The sequence below is a fragment of the Raphanus sativus genome, chromosome 7 (genome assembly GCF_000801105.2).
Source record: "Raphanus sativus cultivar WK10039 chromosome 7, ASM80110v3, whole genome shotgun sequence".
Lineage (NCBI taxonomy): Eukaryota > Viridiplantae > Streptophyta > Magnoliopsida > Brassicales > Brassicaceae > Raphanus > Raphanus sativus.
In genome coordinates this window covers 3,567,550-3,590,743 of record NC_079517.1, presented here as the reverse complement: position 1 = coordinate 3,590,743, position 23,194 = coordinate 3,567,550, and the positions used below count along the sequence as shown (strand labels likewise).

General features: G+C 38.3%; 5 protein-coding genes across 5 annotated transcripts; all 5 read right to left on the bottom strand.

The window, feature by feature from the left end:
• Positions 1 to 726: 726 nt before the first annotated feature.
• LOC108816460 (dicarboxylate transporter 1, chloroplastic) lies at positions 727 to 3,141 on the bottom strand. Its single transcript, XM_018589034.2, has 3 exons — positions 2,012 to 3,141; positions 1,378 to 1,599; positions 727 to 1,266 (listed from the first exon to the last, which is right to left on the bottom strand). Exons 1-3 carry the CDS (start codon positions 3,089 to 3,091, stop codon positions 904 to 906), a joined length of 1,665 nt encoding a protein of 554 aa, XP_018444536.1. The 5' UTR covers positions 3,092 to 3,141; the 3' UTR covers positions 727 to 903.
• A 715-nt stretch (positions 3,142 to 3,856) lies between these two features.
• Positions 3,857 to 6,161, bottom strand: LOC108816498 (transcription factor MYB46). The gene is made up of 2 exons (XM_018589071.2): positions 5,850 to 6,161; positions 3,857 to 4,633 (listed from the first exon to the last, which is right to left on the bottom strand). The coding sequence occupies exons 1-2, from the start codon at positions 6,128 to 6,130 to the stop codon at positions 4,075 to 4,077; spliced, it is 840 nt and encodes a 279-aa protein (XP_018444573.1). The 5' UTR covers positions 6,131 to 6,161; the 3' UTR covers positions 3,857 to 4,074.
• A 7,674-nt stretch (positions 6,162 to 13,835) lies between these two features.
• LOC108816459 (uncharacterized) lies at positions 13,836 to 14,338 on the bottom strand. Its single transcript, XM_018589032.2, has one exon. It carries the CDS (start codon positions 14,184 to 14,186, stop codon positions 13,956 to 13,958), a length of 231 nt encoding a protein of 76 aa, XP_018444534.1. The 5' UTR covers positions 14,187 to 14,338; the 3' UTR covers positions 13,836 to 13,955.
• An 859-nt stretch (positions 14,339 to 15,197) lies between these two features.
• LOC108816458 (UDP-glycosyltransferase 92A1) lies at positions 15,198 to 17,139 on the bottom strand. Its single transcript, XM_018589031.2, has one exon. It carries the CDS (start codon positions 17,023 to 17,025, stop codon positions 15,544 to 15,546), a length of 1,482 nt encoding a protein of 493 aa, XP_018444533.1. The 5' UTR covers positions 17,026 to 17,139; the 3' UTR covers positions 15,198 to 15,543.
• A 727-nt stretch (positions 17,140 to 17,866) lies between these two features.
• On the bottom strand, positions 17,867 to 20,368 carry LOC108816457 (IRK-interacting protein). The gene is made up of 2 exons (XM_018589030.2): positions 20,023 to 20,368; positions 17,867 to 19,545 (listed from the first exon to the last, which is right to left on the bottom strand). The coding sequence occupies exons 1-2, from the start codon at positions 20,227 to 20,229 to the stop codon at positions 18,034 to 18,036; spliced, it is 1,719 nt and encodes a 572-aa protein (XP_018444532.1). The 5' UTR covers positions 20,230 to 20,368; the 3' UTR covers positions 17,867 to 18,033.
• Positions 20,369 to 23,194: the final 2,826 nt, after the last annotated feature.

Sequence of the window (23,194 nt, the reverse complement as noted above, 5' to 3'; positions counted from 1 at the left end):
TTGAGACATGAAAACATATTATTTCAGCTAGCCCTGAGCATTTGGTTATAGAGATTTAGGATAACAAAATTAGGAAATGAATAATATACTAGATAATTTTGAATCCCATTTATTTCCAATCTTTTGTTGATTCAGATTAAAAATCTAGAAAAATAATTTTTTTTATTAAATATCAGATTTTTAATTAAACAACCGATTTTCGGTAAAAATTTGGATGATTGAGACAATTTTAAATATTTCAGATAAAAAAATATTTTGATGATACAATTTTTGGAATATTTTAGTTTAAATAGTGTTTTAAAATTATTGATTATTTTAAAATTAATATATTAATATTTATAAATATATAAACTATATAATAGAAATTTAGGTATACATTAAATTTTTGATTTTTTCGATTTTTTAGTTCTGTAAAAACAGGATTTACTCAGATAGTTGATACGATCCAAATCTGAATCGAATCTCGTTTTTCAGTTTGATTTTTCATTCTGGGATAAATGTTTCTGTGACTTATTTCAATTATTAAGATTCATTCATTTCTTTCCTCTGGTTTATTCGTTTCTGGTGTCTTCCGGTTTATATTCTGAAGTAGACTATTACTATTTCTCAAAATTAATATTCTTTGGGTTGGTGAAGAGAGATTCACGTTTTACTGATGCAAAGTAAGTAAAGGTGTGGTCTCACTTAAAAACAAAACAAAAAAAAGTAGTCTGTGACAAACAAAACTGATGCAAGTTAAGATCTGCTTATAACTCAAAATGTGTGCGAGAGAATAAATTATCGCAGAAAATCACCAGCTCAAACTCTTAAAATCCTTGTTCCTTATCAATCTAATCTCGAAGCCATTCTAAGAGATTACATATCAGTAAAGAAAAGAATGAGATCAATGGTGTACAGTTGTCCTCACCACAAGCCAATGAACTTCCACCAGGCACCACCTACACCAAGCCAGATAAGAATGTTGACTATCGATATCAAGAATCCGTAGCCCCACCATTTGGCCAGCGGCACGTAGTTAGCCCCGTAGAAGATAGGCGCAGACCCGATACCGTAATGGGTCAGTCCTCCCATCAGGTTCGAGAGGAATGCAAGAACCAAGGCTGCAAAGTAAGGTGGTGTGCCTAGAGCAGTTGAGACCGACAAAAATGCAGTGAACATAGCCCCAATGTGAGCCGCTCCACTCGCAAAGAAGTAGTGAGTGTAGAAGTACAAAAGGACGAGGATTCCAAACGATAGTTGCCATGACAAACCCAATCCTCCCACAAACTGCAATCAACCCCAAAAATAAAATGTCAAAACAGTTCAATAGCAATGTGACTACAACATCAGGCTCCTTAAAAACACTCATTCGCTAACATGTAATAATCATTAACAAACCTTGACAACGGTCTGGCTGAACCACTCAATGAGACCGTATTTGTTAAGATAACCCGCCATTGCAATGAGAGCAGCAAACCAAGTGAGCGTGTCCCATGCAACTGACTCAGCTAAGCACTCTTTCCATGTCACAACACCTGTCACTAGAAGCACTGATAATCCAAGAATGGCTGCAGTCACAGCATCTACACTCAGCTTAGCTCCAAAAATCCAGAGACCAACCTGCATCAAGGAAACAACTTGTTTAGAAAAGAACACCTTTGCGTCTAATAAAACACCAAGACCACAACTTTTTAACTCAAAGCAACAAATCAACTTTAAACAGAAGCAGAGCACTTGCTACAATCTATTGAGCCACAACAGCTAATATAATCTACCTATGCTCAAATGGCTACAATCTATTGAACCAGCCTGTGTCAAGGAGACAAACTTGTTTTAGAGAAAAAACGAAGATCTTGCGTCTAAAAAACACCAAAACCAGAACTTTTTCACTCACAGCAACTTCAAAGTTTAAAACAGAAGCAGAGAGAGACCTTTGCTTCATCTAAATTAAGATGAAATGGCTACAATCTAATCTAAAATCACCACTCTGTATCTAAACAGAGCTGATGAAGCAGTAAAAGGGCAGACTTACGGTGAGAAACAAAGTGGCAGCCATAATCAACTCGTTCTTGGACATAGGTCCCATCTTATCAAGCTTCTCCTGAGCCAGCTTGGGAGCATCAGGGCTGCTCTTCACCGTCGGCGGATAGATAAGATACAAAAGAAACGGAACAACAATCAACGACGCAATCCCGGGGACAATCGCAGCTTTCGCCCAATCAGTCCACCCAATCGTCTGCTTAATCGTGTTGAACGCCAGATTCGCACTCAACGGATTCGCCGCCATGGCCGTCAGAAACATGGACGAAGAGATCACCGACGTCTGGAAACAAGTGAGCATCAGCCACGAGCCGAGCCTGTGCTCGGTCCCGTCCCCGACGTTGCTGCCGCAGGCCACGCAGAGCGATTTCACGAGCGGGAGGAAGATCCCGCCGGCGCGAGCCGAGACGGAAGGGATGGCGGGAGCTAATAGAGCCTCGCTGAAGACGAGGCTGTAGCCTAGCCCCAGGGATGAGCTCCCGAAGAGGCGGACGAACTGGTAGGCGACGCGGTTGCCGAGGCCGGTCTTGATGAATCCTCGGGCGAAGAAGAAGGCGAGGGCGATGAGCCAGGGGATCGGATCTCCGAAGGCGGAGAAGGCGGCGGCGAAGGTCAGGGTCTTGGTGAGGACGGAGGCGCCGAGTCCGAGGAGAGCCACGGCGCCGAGGGGGAGCGGCTGGGTGATGATACCGACGATGGTGGCGAGGAAGATCGCGAGGAGCTGCCACGCGCTGCGCGTGACTCCCTCGGGGACGGGGAGGAACCATACGATCACTCCGGTGGCGATCGACGCGAGGAGAGGCTTGATCGCGGCTCCCTGCCACGGCGCCGGAGATACGGGAGCCGGAGAGGAGGAGGATGAGGAAGCTGCTGCTGCTGCGGCGGTGGAGGAGGCTTTGACGAGTGTCGATCTCTTGGTGAGTGGAGATATCGCTGAGGAGAAGCGTGATTCGGTAGATCGAAGAGGTTTTTTCAGCAGATTGAGAGAGGAAGGACGACGAGGGAGGAGGAGGGAGCGGGATTTGAGTGGGAAGGCGAGTGAGCAGGAGCCGGAGAGAGCGAGAGACGCCATTGTTGTAAGCGTCGGCGGCGAGCGAGAGAGAGAGAGTAAGGGACGTTGGAAGAAAACAAGTGAAGAGCATAAGTAAGAAGAGGCTCTTGAATGATGACCGTTGGATGGTGAAATCGGACGGTTGGTGTTGAGAAAGGAATCTACGGACAGAGATGAGTGATCTGATGATGAGAGTATAGTCGTGAGGTGGGAAATTGAGATCTCAGTCTTTGGTGGGACACCCTCATCATCTATTGGCCAATTTTTTATTTTTTTTTGTTGTCAAGTCGATTGGCCAAATTTACAAACGAAAAGCCATTTGGTCTTTTCTCTGAACTTAACTTTTCTAAAAAAACAAATCATATACATTTTTCTAATCTCTAATGTAAAAAAAGTCTTGATGTCCTAAACGACAGTAAACATATTTTATATTTCCTCCGTCCCACTTTAAGTGGTGTTTTAGGATTTTTATTTTGTCTCATTTTAAGTGATGTTATCACTAATCTAGGTAGAATTTAATATGATTTGAATTTTATGACCAATTATAAAATACTGTACTTTTTATTATTGGTTAAACTAGTTTTATTTAATGTATTTTTATGTTACCAAAATAAATTACATAAAAATATGTGTTTTTAATAACTTAAAACATCACATAAATTGGAACAGAAAGAGTATTTTTCAATTTCTTTTGTTTACTGAGCTTTGCACCATATATTGTTGTTAACTCACTGTTGACCAGACTGTATGCACAATCAACTATACATTTTTAGTAATCAAGCTTGTATGTGCTTATTTCTTATTTTATTGAGAGATATATCATATATATTACATATCTAATCATTAGAAAAAGAATAGGATGACACTTATTCGTAATACAAAACACTCTCTAACTTTTCATCTATCTACAACAATTAACATGTATATATATTTGCACTTATGTGTGGCTATAAGAATCTTAAGTATAAGTCCGCAGCCGGAAAAGAATAAGATGCGGAAGAATATTATATGTTCTGTTTGAAGTTGAAGTAAAATGAAGGAACCTCAGTGTTCATCAATTGATCAAGATCCCAACATTCTTCCATTCTCATACTCTCAGGCACATTTCCAGCTCCATTAGTGTTCACCTCGTCTAAGTGGTTGTTAATTTCTCCCTTGTACCAGTTACCTTCTTCACATTCCAAAGGTGGAAAGTAGAGTTCCCCTTGTAGCCCTGTGTTTACTCCACAGAAACCATCTGCGTAAGGGGTGAAATCGTCATTAAACAGGTGGCTGATCATGTGTGGCGCTGGGAATGTATTGTTGTTTGTTGGTATGTTGGTCAAAGAGGGGTTGATGAATCCCTGTTCTTGCAAGGACATGAAGCTTCCTATAATGTCTTTAAACTCCAAAGAAGAGGACGAATTTGAAGACGAGTCGCTTGCGTTGGGTGATGAGGATGAGTTGTTGACGAGGTTGGATGTATCGGACATCTTCTTTAGCCTTTTCTTTATTGTTGAGTTCCAAAAGTTTTTGATCTCGTTGTCGGTCCGACCAGGCAATCGTGCTGCAATCTGAGACCACCTATGAGAACGAAGAAAAAGAAAGAGAGAAGAGTAGTTCAATGAGACGGTTGATGTTGTGTAAAATTTATACAATTGCATGGTTTGCATGGGAATTAGATCGACCTAATTACTAATTAAGCTATCACTATTTATTTTTCTTAACTTTCTGTTCAAACAAAATTTTCCCTATATGATTTCACACATAAGTTTTGACAAGAAAACATGCAATATATCTCTATGTAAATTTCACTAATAAATATAAAAGATAACATTCTAGGTCCAAGCGTCAATTATTTTATTTAAGCATAATAAAAACTTGTTTTTAGTTCGCATAAAATGGGTAAAAACAACATTTTAAAACGAAAGAAATGATACAATAGTAAATATGCAATTTTTATTTTAGGAAGTCATGTCCAACGTAAAGTATAAACAAAAAAAATCTATGTTTCTAGAGAAGGTGACAAGAAAAGAACTTATAAATGTATAATTTAGAAAATGAAAGCTGAAGTAAAACCCTAAAGAAGAGAAGAAAAGGTGCCAAAGAGACAAAAGTCGATTTCACTAAAACAAGTGTTTCTTATAAGACGCACCCTTAAGTCTTAACACCCACGATTAACGAACTTTGACCACTCACATCGTGACATAATTACATGTGAATGTACTCCTTCCTAGTTTGGTGTTTTGCCTCCATTTTCTTATATATCTATACTATTATTATTTATTTCGATTTTCAATTGGGTCAATTTTCTTCACAAACAATCATTCATCCCTCTGAATTTTAACAGTTATCGTGCCAGTGAGTATTCGAACCAAACTCTATCCTTCAACGTGAACTTTGATTGTACATTTTACGATGTATATTATGCATCGTATATAGTTATATTCACAATTGAGGAATACACACAGAACTTTTTTGTTCATTTGCTCTGGTAAAACGTAATTTAAGATATAATTCTACAATTTGGTCGTTTATTAGACCAAAAGAAAAGGACAATTCGGTTGTTTTAAGGTGGACTTGTGTTCTTGATCAGTTGGTTTGGCTTTCTATATATGCGTTTAACTTTATACTACATACCTATTAACCAAGAAAATAAAAGCTATAAGGTTTTTAAAATAATAGATTCACCTGAAAATGCTGGTTTTCTAAAAGAAAGTTTATGCAATATTCTTTCATTAGTTATCTTTTATTAATTGTCAACATGTAAAATAACCAAAATGATGGCAAAAATGTTAACCTGTTGCCGAGAATGGAATGAAAACGAATGATGAGATCCTCTTCTTGAGGGGAGAAAGCGCCACGCTTAAGGTCAGGACGAAGATAGTTGATCCAACGAAGACGGCAGCTTTTGCCACATCGCTGAAGGCCTGCGTTTTTAGCGACATCGCTCCAACATCCTTGCCCATTGCTTATCATATACTGCATCAGCTTTGAGTCTTCCTCTGGAGACCAAAGTCCCTTCTTCATCTTCTTTGCTTGATGAGTGGCTGCAATTGCTGCTACCTCTGGTTTCCTCATTTTTTGTTGTTGAGTTTTCTCTTAATCTTTCTCGAGGCTCAATTAATTGATGTGAACGAGTGAAGTTTGTTTTTATAATAGAGAGAGAAAAGAGAGAAGACTTGACGAAGGGATAATGATGATGGTGATGAAAGGAAAGGTTGTATATAGTTTGCTTACAATTCTGGTAAGAAAACCATTCCTCCTTTTTAATATATGGTGTGTTGCTTTGTTTTAAAACATACAAAAAAACACGTCCAGGCTCTTTAATTATATATGTATGCATGTTAAATCGACCAATATTATATTGTTTGTGGTAAATAAAATGCACCAACAACAAATGTATCTTTGTATATAACTAACTTAACCAAGTGAAGAAACGTTAGTTGAACGGTCATGGACTAAAACGGTTCTGAGAGAGACCCAAAATGCAAACATCAAGACAAAGGAGAAGTGCCCTTCACTTGATCTTTTTTTTTCTTATCCTTTTGAATATATATATAAACCAATTCTATTAGTTTCTTCATCCACAAGGTATATATTACAGACATGTCTAATTCGTTAACCTTACGTATATATATTGTATGACATTAATATATATTCATGAGCATGTCTATTTTCTATTCAAAGATGTCTTCATTTTCAAGGTAAGCAAATGTTGTATTATTTCATTAATTTACGTATATAAGCATAGTTCGATTGCATACTTAAATAAGTGGACGAGTGTAATAACCCTTTTTGTTTGTTTTATATTAGGCTTAGCCGAGCAAGAAGTTTTGCTTCGGCTTCACACAACAACCTCTCGCACACCAACACGTATACTTGAAGAAATCAAATTATTGTCATGGAGAATATATAAAACTCCTTTTATACATATATTTTATATTATTATTGATATAAATGTGGGTCACGATTTTTAAGTTCTCGATTTACACTTATGATTGTTCAAGTAATAATATCTTTTGCCCACCATCCAGAAATAAGCATAACTTTTTATACAATCATAAATAAAACATCCACAGATAAAGTACAAAAGATATTTGAATATTGAATCTTGTAAATGATTTCTAATGTAGAAGCCAAAGATCTTAGGTTTTAGGGGATATTTTCGTTTTGATGATATCTTTCTGACTAGAACTTTGAAGACCTTTGTTTATATTTATGTAAACAAAAAAAAAACTTTTTTACAAAAAAAAAACTTAAAATGTGTTTTAGCTAGAAAATGTATGTTCCTTTGTAGTAAGAGGAATGTGAGTTAATTGGTAATACAAACTTCAACAACCATCGTTTTGTAATAAAACTATGGAATATTTTTCGATTCCGAGATAAATAGCTACTGGATGACGATAGAATAACAATACAAAATTTTAGATTAGCAGTTTGCAAGGAAAGTATTAAAATGTTAATTCTATTTTTTGAAAGTTTATATAACATGCTATATACATTTGATGTATATTCGGCTAAATGCATCATTCTTAACATCTCTGAATTTAACTCTGTGCAGACATCTGCTAAGACTAATATAAACCCTAAACCGAAGCGTTAATGCAACTCTGAAGACAGAAAAGCAAACACAAAAGAATCACTTAAAATAACAATATACAGTACTGCGAGGTTAATCACTGTGTATAAGTGTAAGATAATGTGTATTAAACTCTATTGAAACTGTAACGGAAATCTCAAGTTTATTTATTTGAAAGATTTTTTTTTTTTTTGTGCACATACGATCTCATTAATCAGAAAGAAAGGCCTCAGGCCCAAAGTTTACCCATTAAGGGTTGATACAGAACGACGACGTAACGAAAGCTTAGCTGAGGCATCAGCTTCTTTGTTGAAATCGCGAGAAACAAAAGAAAAGGAAATTGAGACGAAAACAGAGGAGATTTCAAGGATGTCGTGGACGATTCCTCTGATTTCCTTAGCCTGCATGTCACCGTGGATTGCTCGAATGAGCGTTCTATTGTCGGAGGACATCCTGAGAGTTTTGATCTCTAGGGTCGCTGCCTTGATGAGGGCGAGTCGCATCGCCATCGCTTCCGCTACCAGAGGAGAGTCTACATAATCCTGCGAGTTCGATCCCTCTACTGCCGTTGTGTAGCCGTGTCCTGTGAAGATCCATCCAAATCCCGCCTGCTTTGTTTGTTTGTTCCACGCTGCATCTGACCGACAGAGAGTTTCTCCCTCTGTCTCCACCGGGTGAGATTTGCTGTTCGTCCCCCTTTGAATCACGTTAGTAGGAGTTGCTTTGATCCCTTGTGCATACGTCCACTCGCGGCCTAATCTTATTGCTCTTGTCGCAATCTCTTCAGGGGGAGAGGTTAGAGCTTCGAAGATTAGGGCGTTCCGTGATAGCCAAATCGACCAGACTACCCAGGGGAGGATGTTGTTGGTGATTCCAGAAGGAGGTAGACAGATGCTGTTTCTGAATTTCGTCAGCACTTCCGGGATCGCTTCATCCGTAGCTATGTGAACTACATCTCTAAGAGGTATCAGCTTCCACACTTCCACTGCAAATGGACATAGGAAGAATGTATGTATTGTTGTCTCCTCTCCCTGACAACGTGGGCATTTAACCTCTGTGTTGATTCCCCTTCTTTGTAGGTTGTCACCTAGAGGTAGAGCTCCTTTTAGAATCGACCAGAGAAAAACCTTCAGCTTAGGTGAGCAGGTGTTTTTCCATACATCCTTCTTCCAGTCGAAGTCTGAGTTTATCATAGCTTCCTGCTGAACATGATCCATCCTTGCTGAGTAATACCCTGACTTTGTTGTATAGGTACCCGAGGAGGTTTTCTGCCAGATGAAAGCATCGGAGGCTCCTGTTTGGCTTGGTTTCAGGCACAGTATCTGAGGTGCTACCGAAGGTAAGATTTCCTGGACTCTTGTCTTGTTCCATTGGAGGTCTGTTGTGAGTAGGTCTGCCACCCTAAGATCAATAACTTCTTCCTGTAGAGGTCCATGCATTTTGATTTGCTCATCGAGAGAAATCCATGAATCTTTCCAGACTTTAGTTTCTAGTCCATTGCCAATAGACTTGCCTAGGTGCGTAATTAGAAGATCCCTGCCATGTAGTATACTTCTCCATCCGTGTGAGCAGCTAGCCGGTAGGGAAACCTCTAGAAAGGATTTACTATGGCAGTACTTCCCTCTCAAAACTTTAGCTAGGAGACAGTCTGGCTTAGTAAGGATGCGCCACGCTTGTTTAGCTAATAGTGCTTGATTAAAAATCTGGATGTCTCGAACGCCTAGTCCCCCCTCCGATTTCGGTTTAGTTATCGTGTCCCATGCCACCCACGACATTTTCCTAGTTCCTTCAGTGTCATCCCACCAAAATCTAGTGAGAACTGACTGAATTCTCTTACACAGGCTTACGGGGATTTCGAAGCAGGACATGGTATGAGATGGGATGGCAGTTAGAACTGACTGCAGCATGGTTAGTTTGCCTGCCTTGGAGAGGAACCTCGTGGACCAGCTGACTGCTTTTTGACGTATCCTATCAACCACCGAGGTGAACAAGTCTCGTTTTCTTCTGCCAAAATGCTCAGGGAGCCCAAGGTACTTCCCAGAACCTCCTTCTCTTGTGATGTTCAAGATTTTCTGCGCTTCTTGTTTAATCTCCTTTGATGTTTTGCATGAGAATGTGATTGATGACTTCGCGTTGTTTATTTGTTGTCCCGACGCTGTCTCGTAGGTCTTAAGGATCGTCCTCAGAGTCTCGCAGCTTGTTGGCGTGGCATAGCAAAAGAACATGGTATCATCTGCAAAGAGCAGATGGTTAACCCGTGGGCTTCCTCTAGCGACTCTTATGCCTTTTAAGGTACCATCTCTTGCTGCATTGGAGCATAGGCCTGATAGAACTTCGCTGCATAGGATAAATAGATACGGAGACAGGGGGTCCCCCTGTCTGATCCCTCTTCTAGGTATAACCGAGCCTTGCACCGTTTCATTAACTAGATAAGAGTAGGTAACTGTGGAGACACATTGGATGATCCACTGAACACATTTAGCATGAATCCCCAGCCTTTGTAGTACTTGAGCTATGAAACCCCATTCTAGTCGGTCATAAGCCTTCGACATGTCAGTTTTAACTGCCATAGTGCAATTTTTCTCTGCTGTAGACGTTTTGAGATATTGTAGAACCTCGTGGGTTATGAGGATATTGTCTGTTATAGCTCTCCCAGCTACAAACGCAGATTGGTTCTCAGAAATGATTAGCCCCAAGACTGATTTCAACCTTAGAGCCAGCACTTTAGAAATAATCTTATAAAGCACATTGCATAGGGCTATAGGTCGAAAGTCTGCAACTTTCTTTGCTTCTGCGTTCTTCGGTATTAATCTAACATGGGTATTGTTGATCGTTGTAGAGAGCTCACCCGTGAGGAAGAACTGTTGGACTTCTGCTACTACTGCTGGTCCCACGACTTGCCAGTTTGAGTGGAAGAAACTGGCCGAGAAGCCGTCTGGTCCGGGGGCTTTATCCGCATGTATCGCAAAGGTAGCTCGCTTTATCTCTTCTGGTGTTGGTTCCTTGATTAATAGCTCGTTTTGCTCTGTGGAGATACACGGTTTTAACGCCTCATTTACTGCAGAGGAAACTACATAGCCCGGCGAGTCGAAGAGCTTCTCATAGAAGTCGCAAATAACAGCTGAGATTTGATCTTCTTCGAAGCTTGGGGTTCCAGCTTCGTTCTCCATCACTGAGAGTCGGTTTCTTGTCTTTCTGCCTTTGGTTATAGCATGGAAGTACCCCGTGTTAGCGTCTCCCAAGGTAAGCCATAGCTGCCTGCTCCTCTGTCTCCAAAACTCCTCCTCCATTTTATAGGCTAGTAGAAGTTTAGTGTTTATGTCTTGGATAAGGGTTTCTTCTGGGATCGGGTTTGACATGGCGGTATCTAGTTGAGATTTTAGCTGTTCCAGCGTTCTATTGCTCTTCTCATGAAACTCTTTGCTCCATTTGCAGATGGCCTTCCTACAATGTGAGAGGCGCTCTTCTACCTGCAGATCAGCGTACCTGTCCCAGGTCTCTTGGATGATCTTTTTGACTTCTTGATTGTCCCTCAGTCTTCTATCATATCTGAATATTCTAGTTCCTGTTCTTCTTTTAGTATCCAGAAATGAGACTAGAGGACGATGATCTGATCCTTCGTATTTCAGGTACTGGCACCTATTAGAAGGGAAAAGATCAGCCCACTCGGTGTTGCTCATTGCCCTATCCAATCTGCATTGTACCAGATGGGACCGTCTCTGACCCCTCCACGAGAGGAAGCTTCCATGGTGCTTGAGATCATACAGATCATTGCGACCAATGAAGGTTCTGAATGCGACGAAAGTGCCTTCTGCTCGACTGGGGCCCCCACATTTCTCTTCGTTGTTCACTATTTCGTTAAAGTCGCCAGTGAGGAACCAAGGTTCTCCTATTGGGGGTCGGAGAGTGGACAACTCATTCCAGAGGATATATCTTTTTGTGTGATCTGGCTCGCCATATACAAAGGTAGCGTAGAAAGACTTCCCTTTTGTTATAATTCTTGTGTGGATGAAGTTCTTCGTTGATTGTAATACTGTGAGCTCCACTTCTTTCTTCCAGAGCAAGAAAAGACCTCCTCCAGCATTTATAGGGGGAACTGCGTGGTGATGCTGTGGTTGGAACCACTCGAGCTCTTTGAGGACCATGTCTGTCTCGTTTTTGGTCTCCGATAAGAAGATAACATCAGGGGAGTTTTTCCGATGTATCTCCTTTAACCGCTGGACTGTTGCGGGGTTCCCCAGCCCACAACAGTTCCAGCTTACCACGACTAAGGAGCCGGGTGTGGAGATGGCCGAAAATCCCCTTTCTTTCTTGCCATTGCTGGGATCAGGTTGATAGGAGGATTAAGGCCCGTCGTAGATTGGACTCTGCTTGTACTTCCTTGTCGTTGTCTCGCTTGATTCTGGCTTTGAGATTGATTTGGTGAGGCTCCCGTCCTTGCAGGTGATCTTCTAAGTTGAGACATTAAGACTTTCTTTGAGCTTGCTCCTGTGAGGACATTAGGACTAACCACAAGCGATTTCAGTTTTGCAGGTCTCCCCCTCTTCCGTTTCTGTGGTTCAGTCATTCCCTCCCTTCTGGTATTTTCCTTTAGTTGTGGGGAGGTATGTGAGTTGCCTACTCCACCACTGTCGATATAGAGGATCTGATTTGCTGCAGGGGGGTGCACCTGACTAACTGGTGGAGGTGTTCGGGATCTTCGCGGCGTCTCCTGATCTCTGAGGGTAGGTATTTCAGAGGTAGTGACATCTCTTCTTCTGTTTATAGGTTGAGCCGTTGCTAATTGAGCTGTGCGAATGATTCTTGCTGCAGTCTCCTCAGTTATCATGCTATTTGAAAGATTAATCATGCATGTACATCATTTTATATTTTTGTTGGATGAAGACAAAAGTGGTTACTAACTAGGAAAGCAATTATCACCCATGAGAACAGAGCCTCAAATAAAGGAAATTAACAAACTACCATTGAATCAAAGCATTGGCTTAAACTTGAATCTTACTTTACAGGATGATGTATCTTAACCGATAATTTTATATTTGTATTATTATAATCTGGTTTTCTTTACTATTATCAAAAAGACTACTATAAAGTATTACTCACTTCATGGACTATCATTTTGGTGACACATCTAATTGGTTAATCATTATACATTTACCTAAAAAATTAGATTGTTTTTTTTTTGAGAAGTGAATGATTAGATTGTCTTTGAAGAAACACGACTTCATACTCGTTCAATTATTTCATAATCGGACAGTTCCACTACGTGTATCTTTAACCTAACCATCCGGTTCCGTTGGATCGTTATTAGCTGTAAGCCTGTAACTGATACTAGTTCTTAACCTAACCCCTGCCGTCCCGCTGGATTGCGACATTGTTGCTTTTGATTAAACTCACATAAATAAATAAAAAGACGTCAGTGCAACAAAGAAGAAAGCTTTTTAGCTGTTAATAATTTATACATTTATTAGCTGTTAACAGCTGATAACTTAACAATTATGAAGCTGTTATTTTGATTTTATTGGACCTTTTATTGTATTTGCTTTGACTTGACGCGGTGTTTTATTCTTTCTTGTACCTTCTTATATAAATTTTGTAAAAATTGCATTATTCACAACCCACAGCATTCAGCTAAACCGCGTCGGCCACGACGGATTCAAATCAATACAGCCACTAAGTTATTTTATTTGTTAATGGGACACCACTAAGTTCTTTGTTAATGAGGCGCTACTGATCGACTAGTTCTATTGCTTGTAAAAATGGGTACTTTTGTTAAATTGTCTCATTGGTCAACGATAACTTAAAACTAGAAGATTGAATGAACCCCATCTAGACTCACGCTTAGCCAATTCTCAACCTATGTGATTATTTATAAAACATCAAGTTGGAATCATGGTATGATTACTTCAGTTCTTCTTAGTTAAATGGAGTATTATACTTGTATTTTGAATGAAATAAAAGGAGCACAAACCATATGTAGAACTCTTTCTATAAAGTTAATTACTTTTAAGTCACTTTTTGGTAAGTCATTCTACATTCCCAAACATCAAACATGGCTCATAAACATGCATTACAAAGTTGTAATCAAATAATTACTTCGTTAGTTTTGCATCTACCTAGACTAGTAGACACTACTGCAATAATTCTGATAATTATCAATCTCACATAAGTAAACAATCGATTTCGTGCATTCCTTTCTCACGTTACTTTAGAAAACTAGCCATTAATTAATTTTGTTACACATCAAAATCAAAAAGGAAAAAAAAATAGAATAGCAAACATATGAGGAAAAAGAAAAAACCCAAGAATTAACGTACTACGCTGCGTTCATCGAGCATAAGCTGCAGAATCCGAATCTGTAACCGGAGGAGGTGGAGGCGGGGAGAAGTAACGGTAAGGAGAATAAGTCGTTGGAGGAAGTGGGGCTTTATACTTGTAATGAGGAAACTTATGGTTTGATGATGAAACAGAGGAGTATCCATAAGCTACGGCAACCATGGCGATGACGACTGTGCGGACCATCAAGAAGGTGAAGCGTGTCGGCCATGAACATCTCATCTTCGAATCCCAAAAGAAGAACTTTAAAGCTTTTTTTTTTGGTTTGGAGAAGGTTTTGGTCTCGAGGGTTAGCCTTAATTATATAGATAGGGGAATAGTTGTTTTAACAAAGTCAAAGGTTTTGGTTTTATCATATTTTAACAGCACCGGCAACATCTCTTATTTAATTTTAATTATAGTCCTATTTGTTATGGGAGAGAGATATATAAAGGTGATATTCGTTAAAATGGGTACGGTAAAGGGACCAACGTAATTTTCTGAAATAAATTTACAGATCTAATCACCAAAGAATGTATACAAAGATACGGGAAAATCTAAGTTGCGATTTAATTGTTTGTTAGATTAAACCTTATCGGAATAATTCTATAGAATATACTATTTTGGATGTTTTTAAAATTCTTTATTTTTATAGACTATAGGTTCGCAATTATTTTCAAAGTGAATTTAAGTTTTTGTATTGTTTAGACAGTCTACGATAATCCTGCAAGAATTTAATATTTTAGTTAAGAAAACTGTTCACAAAATATAAGGGGGTGTATTTAATTAAGGCTTTGAAGTGATTTGTATTAAAATGATAAATTTACTGTTATTCAAACGTGGATTTTAAAATACATTTTAAAATCCAATATTATTGAACTTGACATTTTATAAAATACTCTCAAATCCACTGTTATTGAACAAAATTTAAGTTAGAGATTTTAGAGTGTTTTAAGTGTTTTTAGAGTTTTTGAGGAGAATTCCTTAGTTATAAAAATAAAAATACAAATTTCATTGTTTTAGATGAGATTCTAGAGTATTTTAACAAAAATCACACCAAATTTTCTAATTTTCCTGCAATTATCTAAAAACTCATTAAAATTCAAATCACTTCAAATTTCAGATTCGATACACCTCCTAAAATGTTTTTAATCCTCTAACATTGTTTTCTCGCAAGTGCCGTATTGATATTGAGGAGAGCAATGGCATTAAAGACATGATTTGTCTTGTCAATAGACAAACAACATTGTGAAAAACATAGCATAAAAATAGAGAATACTATAATTGTGAAATTGCATCTTTACAACGAGATTGTTGCCGTTTACACACATACTAGCAAACTTTCGTAACCATCTCTTACTTTTTCCTTTCTTCCATATAGCCGTCCTACTCCTATGAAGTATGTACTTCATAACCACACACACCTTACTTCTTTACATATTATTCAATGTGAAAGATACATCACATTCGAATTCAGGGAAAAAAAAACACTTTATGAAAAGATTAGTTCCTCATTCACAACACTTGTGTGGTATAACCACCGGTCATAGTTATTCCCAATAAGAATCCTTACACAAACCCCACGCACCTACTGACTTAGCTAGTGTCTTAATTCTTCTCGTTCTTGAGCCTTGACCATTGCATGGCTAATAAACTCTTCCAAACCAATAACAGAAGAGCCATTAACTCCATCATCCATCGCTCTCCTCACTAACTCCTTCACCTCTCTAGCCTTTCTCCTAACTTCTCTCCCTACCTCACTCTCCTCATCCATCACCAACTTGATCTTAGCAACAATCTCATCACATTTGATCTCACATCTCTTCCCTCTCGCCACCTCAACCGACACCCCGACATGTTTCTCCATCAATATCGAATTAAAGAACTGCTCCCCCGCCATGGGCCATCCTAGCAACGGCACACCGTAGCTAAGCGATTCGAGTATCGAGTTCCATCCACAATGACTCAAAAACACACATGTTGCCTTGTGTGACAATATATCAACCTGTGGCGCCCATTTCTTCACAATCACTCCTCTTCTTGATTTCTTGATTCTTTCTTCAAATCCTTCCGGTAAATACTCTTTCAAATCAAAGTCTCTCTTTGCCTCCACGCCCATTGGTGGCCGCACGACCCATATGAAGTTCTTCTCGCTACTCTCTAACGCCATAGCCAGCTCAAGCATGTGAGTTTGAGAAATAGAGTTCATCGAACCAAAACACACGTAGACCACCGAATGATCCGGTTTTGAGTCAAGCCATGCCTTCACACCTTCCTCTGTCGACCTCGAGCCAGCATCGGGTAAAACCGGTCCGACTGGCCAAACCGGTTTACCACCGGTTATTTTACGGAAGTAGGACAAACCGATGTGGTCGATTTCCTCAACCGTATTGAACAAGAATCCGTCGAAATCAGACCATCCTGGCAGGTTCTTCTTCATGAAAACCGACCAGTCATCGGTTCCATCAGCTTCTAACATGAAGTAGTTCAACTGAGTTCTCTCGATCTCCCCTGCTTCTTGAAAATCGTGTAATAGAAACTGATCTCGTTCGGTTTCTTTGTGCGGCAAGTGAAGCCATATGGATCCGTAACAGCCTAGTCCAAAGGCACCAGAAGCGCTAAAGATAAACGAAGAAACACCAACCTCTTTGCAAACCTTACCGATCCATCCCAAGAAGAAATCACCGACGACCATAACATCATCATCTCTTTTTTTCAAGATCTTAGTGATGAGATCTCGAAAGGGTTCACGGAGAGATCTTGAAGCTTCGAGGAGGCTGATGACGAGAGAGTAAGGGAGAGAATCGAAATTCTCGGCGTCGTGAGGGAGGCCGTGGTCGGAGCTGTTGAAAGGCAACTCGATGAGTGTTATGGAGGAATCAGGAGGTAGTTTGGAGCGTAGTTTGGGGATGTTCAGAGGAGTGTTGACCAGAGAGATGATAAGGTTGTCTTCTCTGTTCTTGTTCTTGTTCTTGATCATCTTCTCTAGACGAAGGGCTAAAGAAACGAAAGGGATGATATGGCCTTGTGCCATGAAAGGAAACATCACGATATTCAAATTCCTGTGTTTAGCGTCTGCCATCTCCGTGTTGGGGAAGTAAAATTGAGATTCAGACAAGAAGATGAGCGTTACGGTTTGAACTCTATGAATAGAAAGAGATAAAGAGTCTTAAAGACTTGGGTAGTTTGGTCCCATTCACTTTTGGTTCTCTTCTCCCATTCGTCTATTTAATTTTTTTTCACGCATTAATGGTGTAAAAGTCACGTTGGCTTTTTTAGATTTCTCACTAACTTTTTCAGTTATATTTTCCACATTTCAAGGTCAGGATTTTTCCTTATTTTATTGGAAACGTGATAAATTTTAAATTTTCAGTTATGCAATTTCCGATGTTAGTGCATTAGATACGAAAAAAATCACAGAATCTTCATTCTGATTTGCCTTTTTTACTCTTTTTACAGAATGTTTTATTGATAGATTCATCTGAGTTTCAGAACATTGTCTTGACCAAAAAAAAAGAGTTGAAGAACATTGTTGTCTTATCAAAAACACCCTCGGCCCCAACCAAGATACTGAAAATGCGTTTTTTATTAAATAATTATAACCACTTAGAAACTGACAAACGGCAAGTGGAGTTTTGAAAAAGTATCTTGCGTGATCTTGTCATATGTCTTTTGGTCTCTTTCCACTTTTAATTTCCATTGATTTTGATTTTATTTTTCATATTTTAGTTTACAAAAAAACTGTGCATGGAGGTGCTCTTATCTCCCAATAAGAAGATGCCAACTCATAATGTTTATGGACTTGTTATCTCCCAATAACAAGATCACTAGAGCATCTTTAAGTTTGGTGTCAACAAAAAGCTTATGGGCCTTTCTAAAAGCTTATCGGCCTTTCTAACGATCTAATACTTTAGGCCCATATCTTTTCCAGCCGCAACTTTTCCCACGGTTTCCTCTTAACGTAACTTAAGAAAAATCTGACTCCTAAAAAAAAAAAGAAAAAAGGAAAATCTGCCTCCTAAAGATTTAAGACGAAACTCAATAGATAAAGCTACAGAAAAAATTACATAGCGTGCGTGCCACACTCTCTTTAGCCTAGTGACTTGTACCTGCAAAGAACCTTACATCTTAAAACCCTATCTTGAATATAAAACCCTGGCATCACCATAACCTTAACCCTCCCTTGTCCACGTGAAGCTGCTGATCTCTGCGTCCTGCTGTCTCGATCCCCTCCACCCATATCTTCCATATAACTCGACTCAAACACTCTGTTCTCTTCCACCCTCAAGATCCCTAACGCCGGTTTAAACGAGAAGGCAAGCAAATGAAGCAACCATACACATTTCGCAGCGACAAAGAACGCTTGGAGCATTTGTTCAGACCAAGGTCTTGTCCACTTCAACGTTGCGATGATCAAACTCATCTTCTCGTCGCAGAAACTACTGAACTCCTCGCTGTAGTATTTCGTGCCCTTTTTCAATACCTCGTTCCAGCTCAAGTTTCTCAAGGAAGCAAACGACGAGAATTTAGCTTGGCGTTCTTGCTCTGGATCGAGTAGTTTCGGTGTACCGTTCTTCTGGAAGACGCAGTTCTCGAAGTCTTGGTATATAGTTTGGCTTATGATCGCTTCCAAGTGGTATTGGATGATCTTGGAGTACTTGGAGGTGAATGATAAGTTGTAAGGTTGGAGGAGAGCGTTGATGTTACCAATAAGAGCCGAGTCTTCTTCCTCCATCTCTGTGACTAATGTTTTCAAGAACTGCTTTATCGATAGTCTTGATTCGGACACGATCTGCAAGAACCCTTCGACCATCACCTCTTCACTCACTGGCATCTCTGAGTTCTTCGTCTTCTTCACTACAGCTTTGTCTTGAGACACTACTTCAGTTGCTTGTCTCAAAGCTTTCTTTAAACCGTCGCAGTAACTTTCCAAGTACTGAAGCTTCTCGCTGAACTCTCCCAAAGAAGATTTCATCTCTTCGACTTGTGTCAACGCAGCGTCTCTGCTTCTGTTCGCTTCCATCAACTCTCTCTTCAACTTGTCAACACCAGAACCACCAGAGTCTTTCAACACCTCAGAGACGACTTCTTCTGATCTCTCGGTTCTACTAGGGGAGTTAAAGATTGAATTACTCTTCTGCTTCCTCTTTAGCTTGGGGAACAACCAAGACATCACTCTACCTCCACGGTTTCTTGTCTGAGAAGAAACCACAACGGAGTGAGAATCCGTCAAGGGCACGACGAGATTAGAGCTCTTCAAGCTCTTGGTATCGAAACCTCTTTGTCTGTTGTTGTACTCATTGCAAGAAGAGACCGATCTAAAGTCAACCGAGCCACCGCAGTTACTTCTTCTACCGGTTGTATAAAAATGCAACGGCGGTGGTGGGGATCTGAGAGCGTCTGACATGGTGTAAACATGGGAATCTTGCTGAGGGGTTAAAGTCTTTCTTGAAGTTGAAGTTTTGTAAGAATCGGAGTGATAAGTATGTCTCAAATCTTGATCTTCGTCTCCTTCTATTAAACCAACACCAGATTCATCCCAGGTCTCGGATAATGTGAGATTCTTGTGATGAAATGCAGATACAGGCTCATCTTCATAGCTCTGTGTCAAAACAAAACCAAAGAGATAATGTTGGAAGACCATAGTAACTTGTGTCCAAACTCGGTACAGTGTGACAACTAAAGGACAAAATAAGGAAAAAACATTGGTTTTTCTACTTCTACCAAATCCAAGTCTTTACTGTTTGTCTTTTTATACATTCACAGTGTCTTAAAATTATTAAATGTATTAACCAAAATTAGCGAGCCTAAACCGGATTAATACAATAAGATATCATCTAATTATTAAAATAAAACCAAAATTAGCGAGCCTAAACCGGATTAAACCAATAAATCTCGGGCTCGATGATAACATTTTTTTTTTTTAAATGTGTTTAAAATTCTAACAAACTCAAATTCCCATACATAATGTCGAAAGCAATCGAGTAAAGAGATGCGAAAAAGTGAAGCAAAAACACATGGAACCCGACAAGAAAGATGATGAGAAAAAGATAAGAGGAGAGAGAGAGAGAGGGGTTACAGGAGTGAAAACGGGATAGTCATGAGCAGAGAGGTTGGGGAGAGGACGAGAAGCTGGAGAAGATGAAGAAGGGATTCTGCTACTGTAAGTAGAGGAAGGGCTTGACTTCTGCATAAGACCAGCTTGAAGTGCCCTCATCTTCACACCGTTTGCTATGGCTTCTTCTTTTTCTCTTCCCTTGTTCATTCTTGTTTCAGAAGAAGCCATGGAAGAAGAAGATTAGAAAGAAAGAAGAGAGGTTGTGAATGCGATAGTGCGAAAGGAAAGGGTGTGTGTGATGAGGATGATGTCTGCGTGTGTGTGTGTGAGAGAGAGAGAGAGAGAGAGGGGGTTAAAATCCAAAGAATGTTCTGTCTCCCTTCTCTAAAAAGGACTTGATAAAAAGAGCGCATGTGAAGGGCAGAGTCCAAATTTTACGAAAATACCCCTTGTTTTCTTTTAAGTCTAACAATTAAAAATCTAAATTTTATTTGGGGAATTTTCAAAAATACCATTTTCAAAGTACCATTATTCATCTTTACCACCACTAAAGACACATTTTCAAAAATACCTTATTTATTAAAATGATAAAACTCTTATATCTTTGTATTTATATGTTTTTCAAAATTCTAATCCCAAATTCTAAATACTAAACCTCCAATTCTAAACTCTAAACCCAAAATCTTCAACTCTAAACCCTAAACCCTAAACTATATACCCTAAATTCAATATCCTAAACCCTAAACCCTAAAGTCTAAACTATAAACCCTAAATCCTCAACTCTAAACCCTAAATCCTCAACTCTAAACCCTAAACTATATACCTTAAACCCTAAAACATTAAATCTAAACCCTAAATCCTAAACCTTCAATTCTAAACCCTTCATTAAAAGTAGTGGTAAAAGTGGTTAGTGTAAACATGAAAAGTGGTACTATGAAAATGGTATTTTTGGCAATTTCTCATTTTATTTCTTTAGAAACAACAAATTCAAATTACTAGGTTTATTTCCTCTCAAACTTCTAATATTATTGACAAAACTAAGAGAACATATGAGTTTTCCTACACATAAACTAATAAAAATGAAGAAAATAATTTAAAACTTGGAAATAAAATATTTTAAATAATATGTATATTTTACTAGTGAACATTTAGCTTATTATATAGAAACATAAATCTAAACAAAATGCTATAATATTGAAATTCTCAATAGGATATGGAATTTTAAATTCTTGACACGTTAAAGAATCATAGTTTAAAATTAAATTTACGAAAGGAATCTCAATTTAAATAATTAGAATATGTTTCAAAACTAGTATACTAAGTATTATGGAACTCGAGTAACTTTGGTTTCTATTGCAGTCATAACTTTGATATTATACGAACTGAAACCGAATTTTTCAATTATACACCTTTTTTTGGTATGAAGTATGAACGTATAGATAGTTTACAAAAGAAAAGTACGAACGTATAGATCATACTTGATCGAGTATCTAATTGGTTTATAACAGTGTCCTAACCTAAGTTCGAACTTGGGAGTGAGCGTATGTTAGTGACTAATAATTGTCTATGTATCAAATGCGTATAACCAATTAAAGTGCTCACAGAAACATCTACGTAATAGATTGGTAGTTTGGTACGCACTTTGATGCTTAGCAACAAGTAACAACAACAAAAACAAAAGGTCTCTTTAAGTCAGTCAACAAACCAAAAGGTCGTAGATACCAAAAGTATAGAATTAATGAAAGGTCGAGATGCTTTCAAGTCTTTGCCGTGGAGAAGAAAATACTCGCAAAAACATTTACTCGTTTGATCCCCAGCCTCAGAAGAATAGGTATATTATAAAACATACTTAAATCATACACCTTAGTTAAAAGCTAAAGGAGAGTAATTCTGACAAAACCAGATTTGTTAGTAGAAGATAGATTTTCGTGTGGGAATCATCATTTCTCAAGAGTTGTTTTGCAGTAATGTTGGAAAGTCGAGTTGTTTACATCAGCAAGTAAAGGACTCTGAGAAAAAGTAGTATTAATATTGTTAATAATATAATGATGATAAAATCATTGTTAAGTAATTGCTTTTAACTTTCAAAACCAAACCCACCAAACCCATATATAAAGTACAAAAGAGTAACCTAATAAAGCATTTTGTCAAAACCTTCCACATGCGTAAAAGTATGTATTGTAGCCTTTTTGCATTTTTCTTGCCAATGAATTGGGCATGGCTTCACACTTCTTTGCTACAATTTATTTTAAGATTTGTTTGTAAACGTATTTCTTTCAACAGTAACAAATATTATAAAACTGGGACTGATTTCTTATCCGTAATAATCCTTTTTTTTTTGAAAAAAAATCCTTTTTGGGCGAACATATCCATAGTAATCTAGATTTAAAATTGATGTTACACTTTCAAAAGAATTTTACAGGTTAATAGGTTCTCTATATCACCAAAATGAATTTGATTATTGTAAACTGTGAAGTGTATTTAACAAAATTAGTTTTAAAACAAATGATTTATTAAAACCAATTTATTGTACCGCAAAAAAGATCGGAATTGACCAATCCGGAATCATGCCTAATAGTAATATACTGGTCCATGTTTTATGGAGGACCATCTTTCGGAAACAAAATTACTATTCAAATGTATTGTTAATTCCAAATAATAAAAACCTCATAAGTTCCGAACATGGAATAGTGTATAGTCTCGCATTTATATATCAATTATACTGTCTCATTACCTACTTCACAAAAGAAACATAAGAACAAATTAGTATTCACTAAAGGGGATCCAATAACTAAAACAGTTTATCAACAAAACCGTACTAGTATATAACACTAATATAATTTGATCAAAAATAAAATAAAAAATATAACACTAATATAACAAAATATTAAAATTATATATTTAAGTCCACCTCCGGTATCGGCTTAAACAAGCAATGGTCTCAAAACCAGCACATGTAGAAGAGAACTTGGAAGTTAGACCAGTGGGAGTAGTGGAGAATTATTATCTAATAGTATCGGGTAAAATTGTTATCAGCAGTAAATCTGTTGTGTAATCATTCAAGTTCATGAAACTCAAATAACCATAGGAGCTTGAATAACTATTAATGATCGTTCATATCACTAGGTTGGTTACTATATAGGTTCCTCAATGCAAGATTGCCACATATCTGACTACTAAACAGGCTAATGTC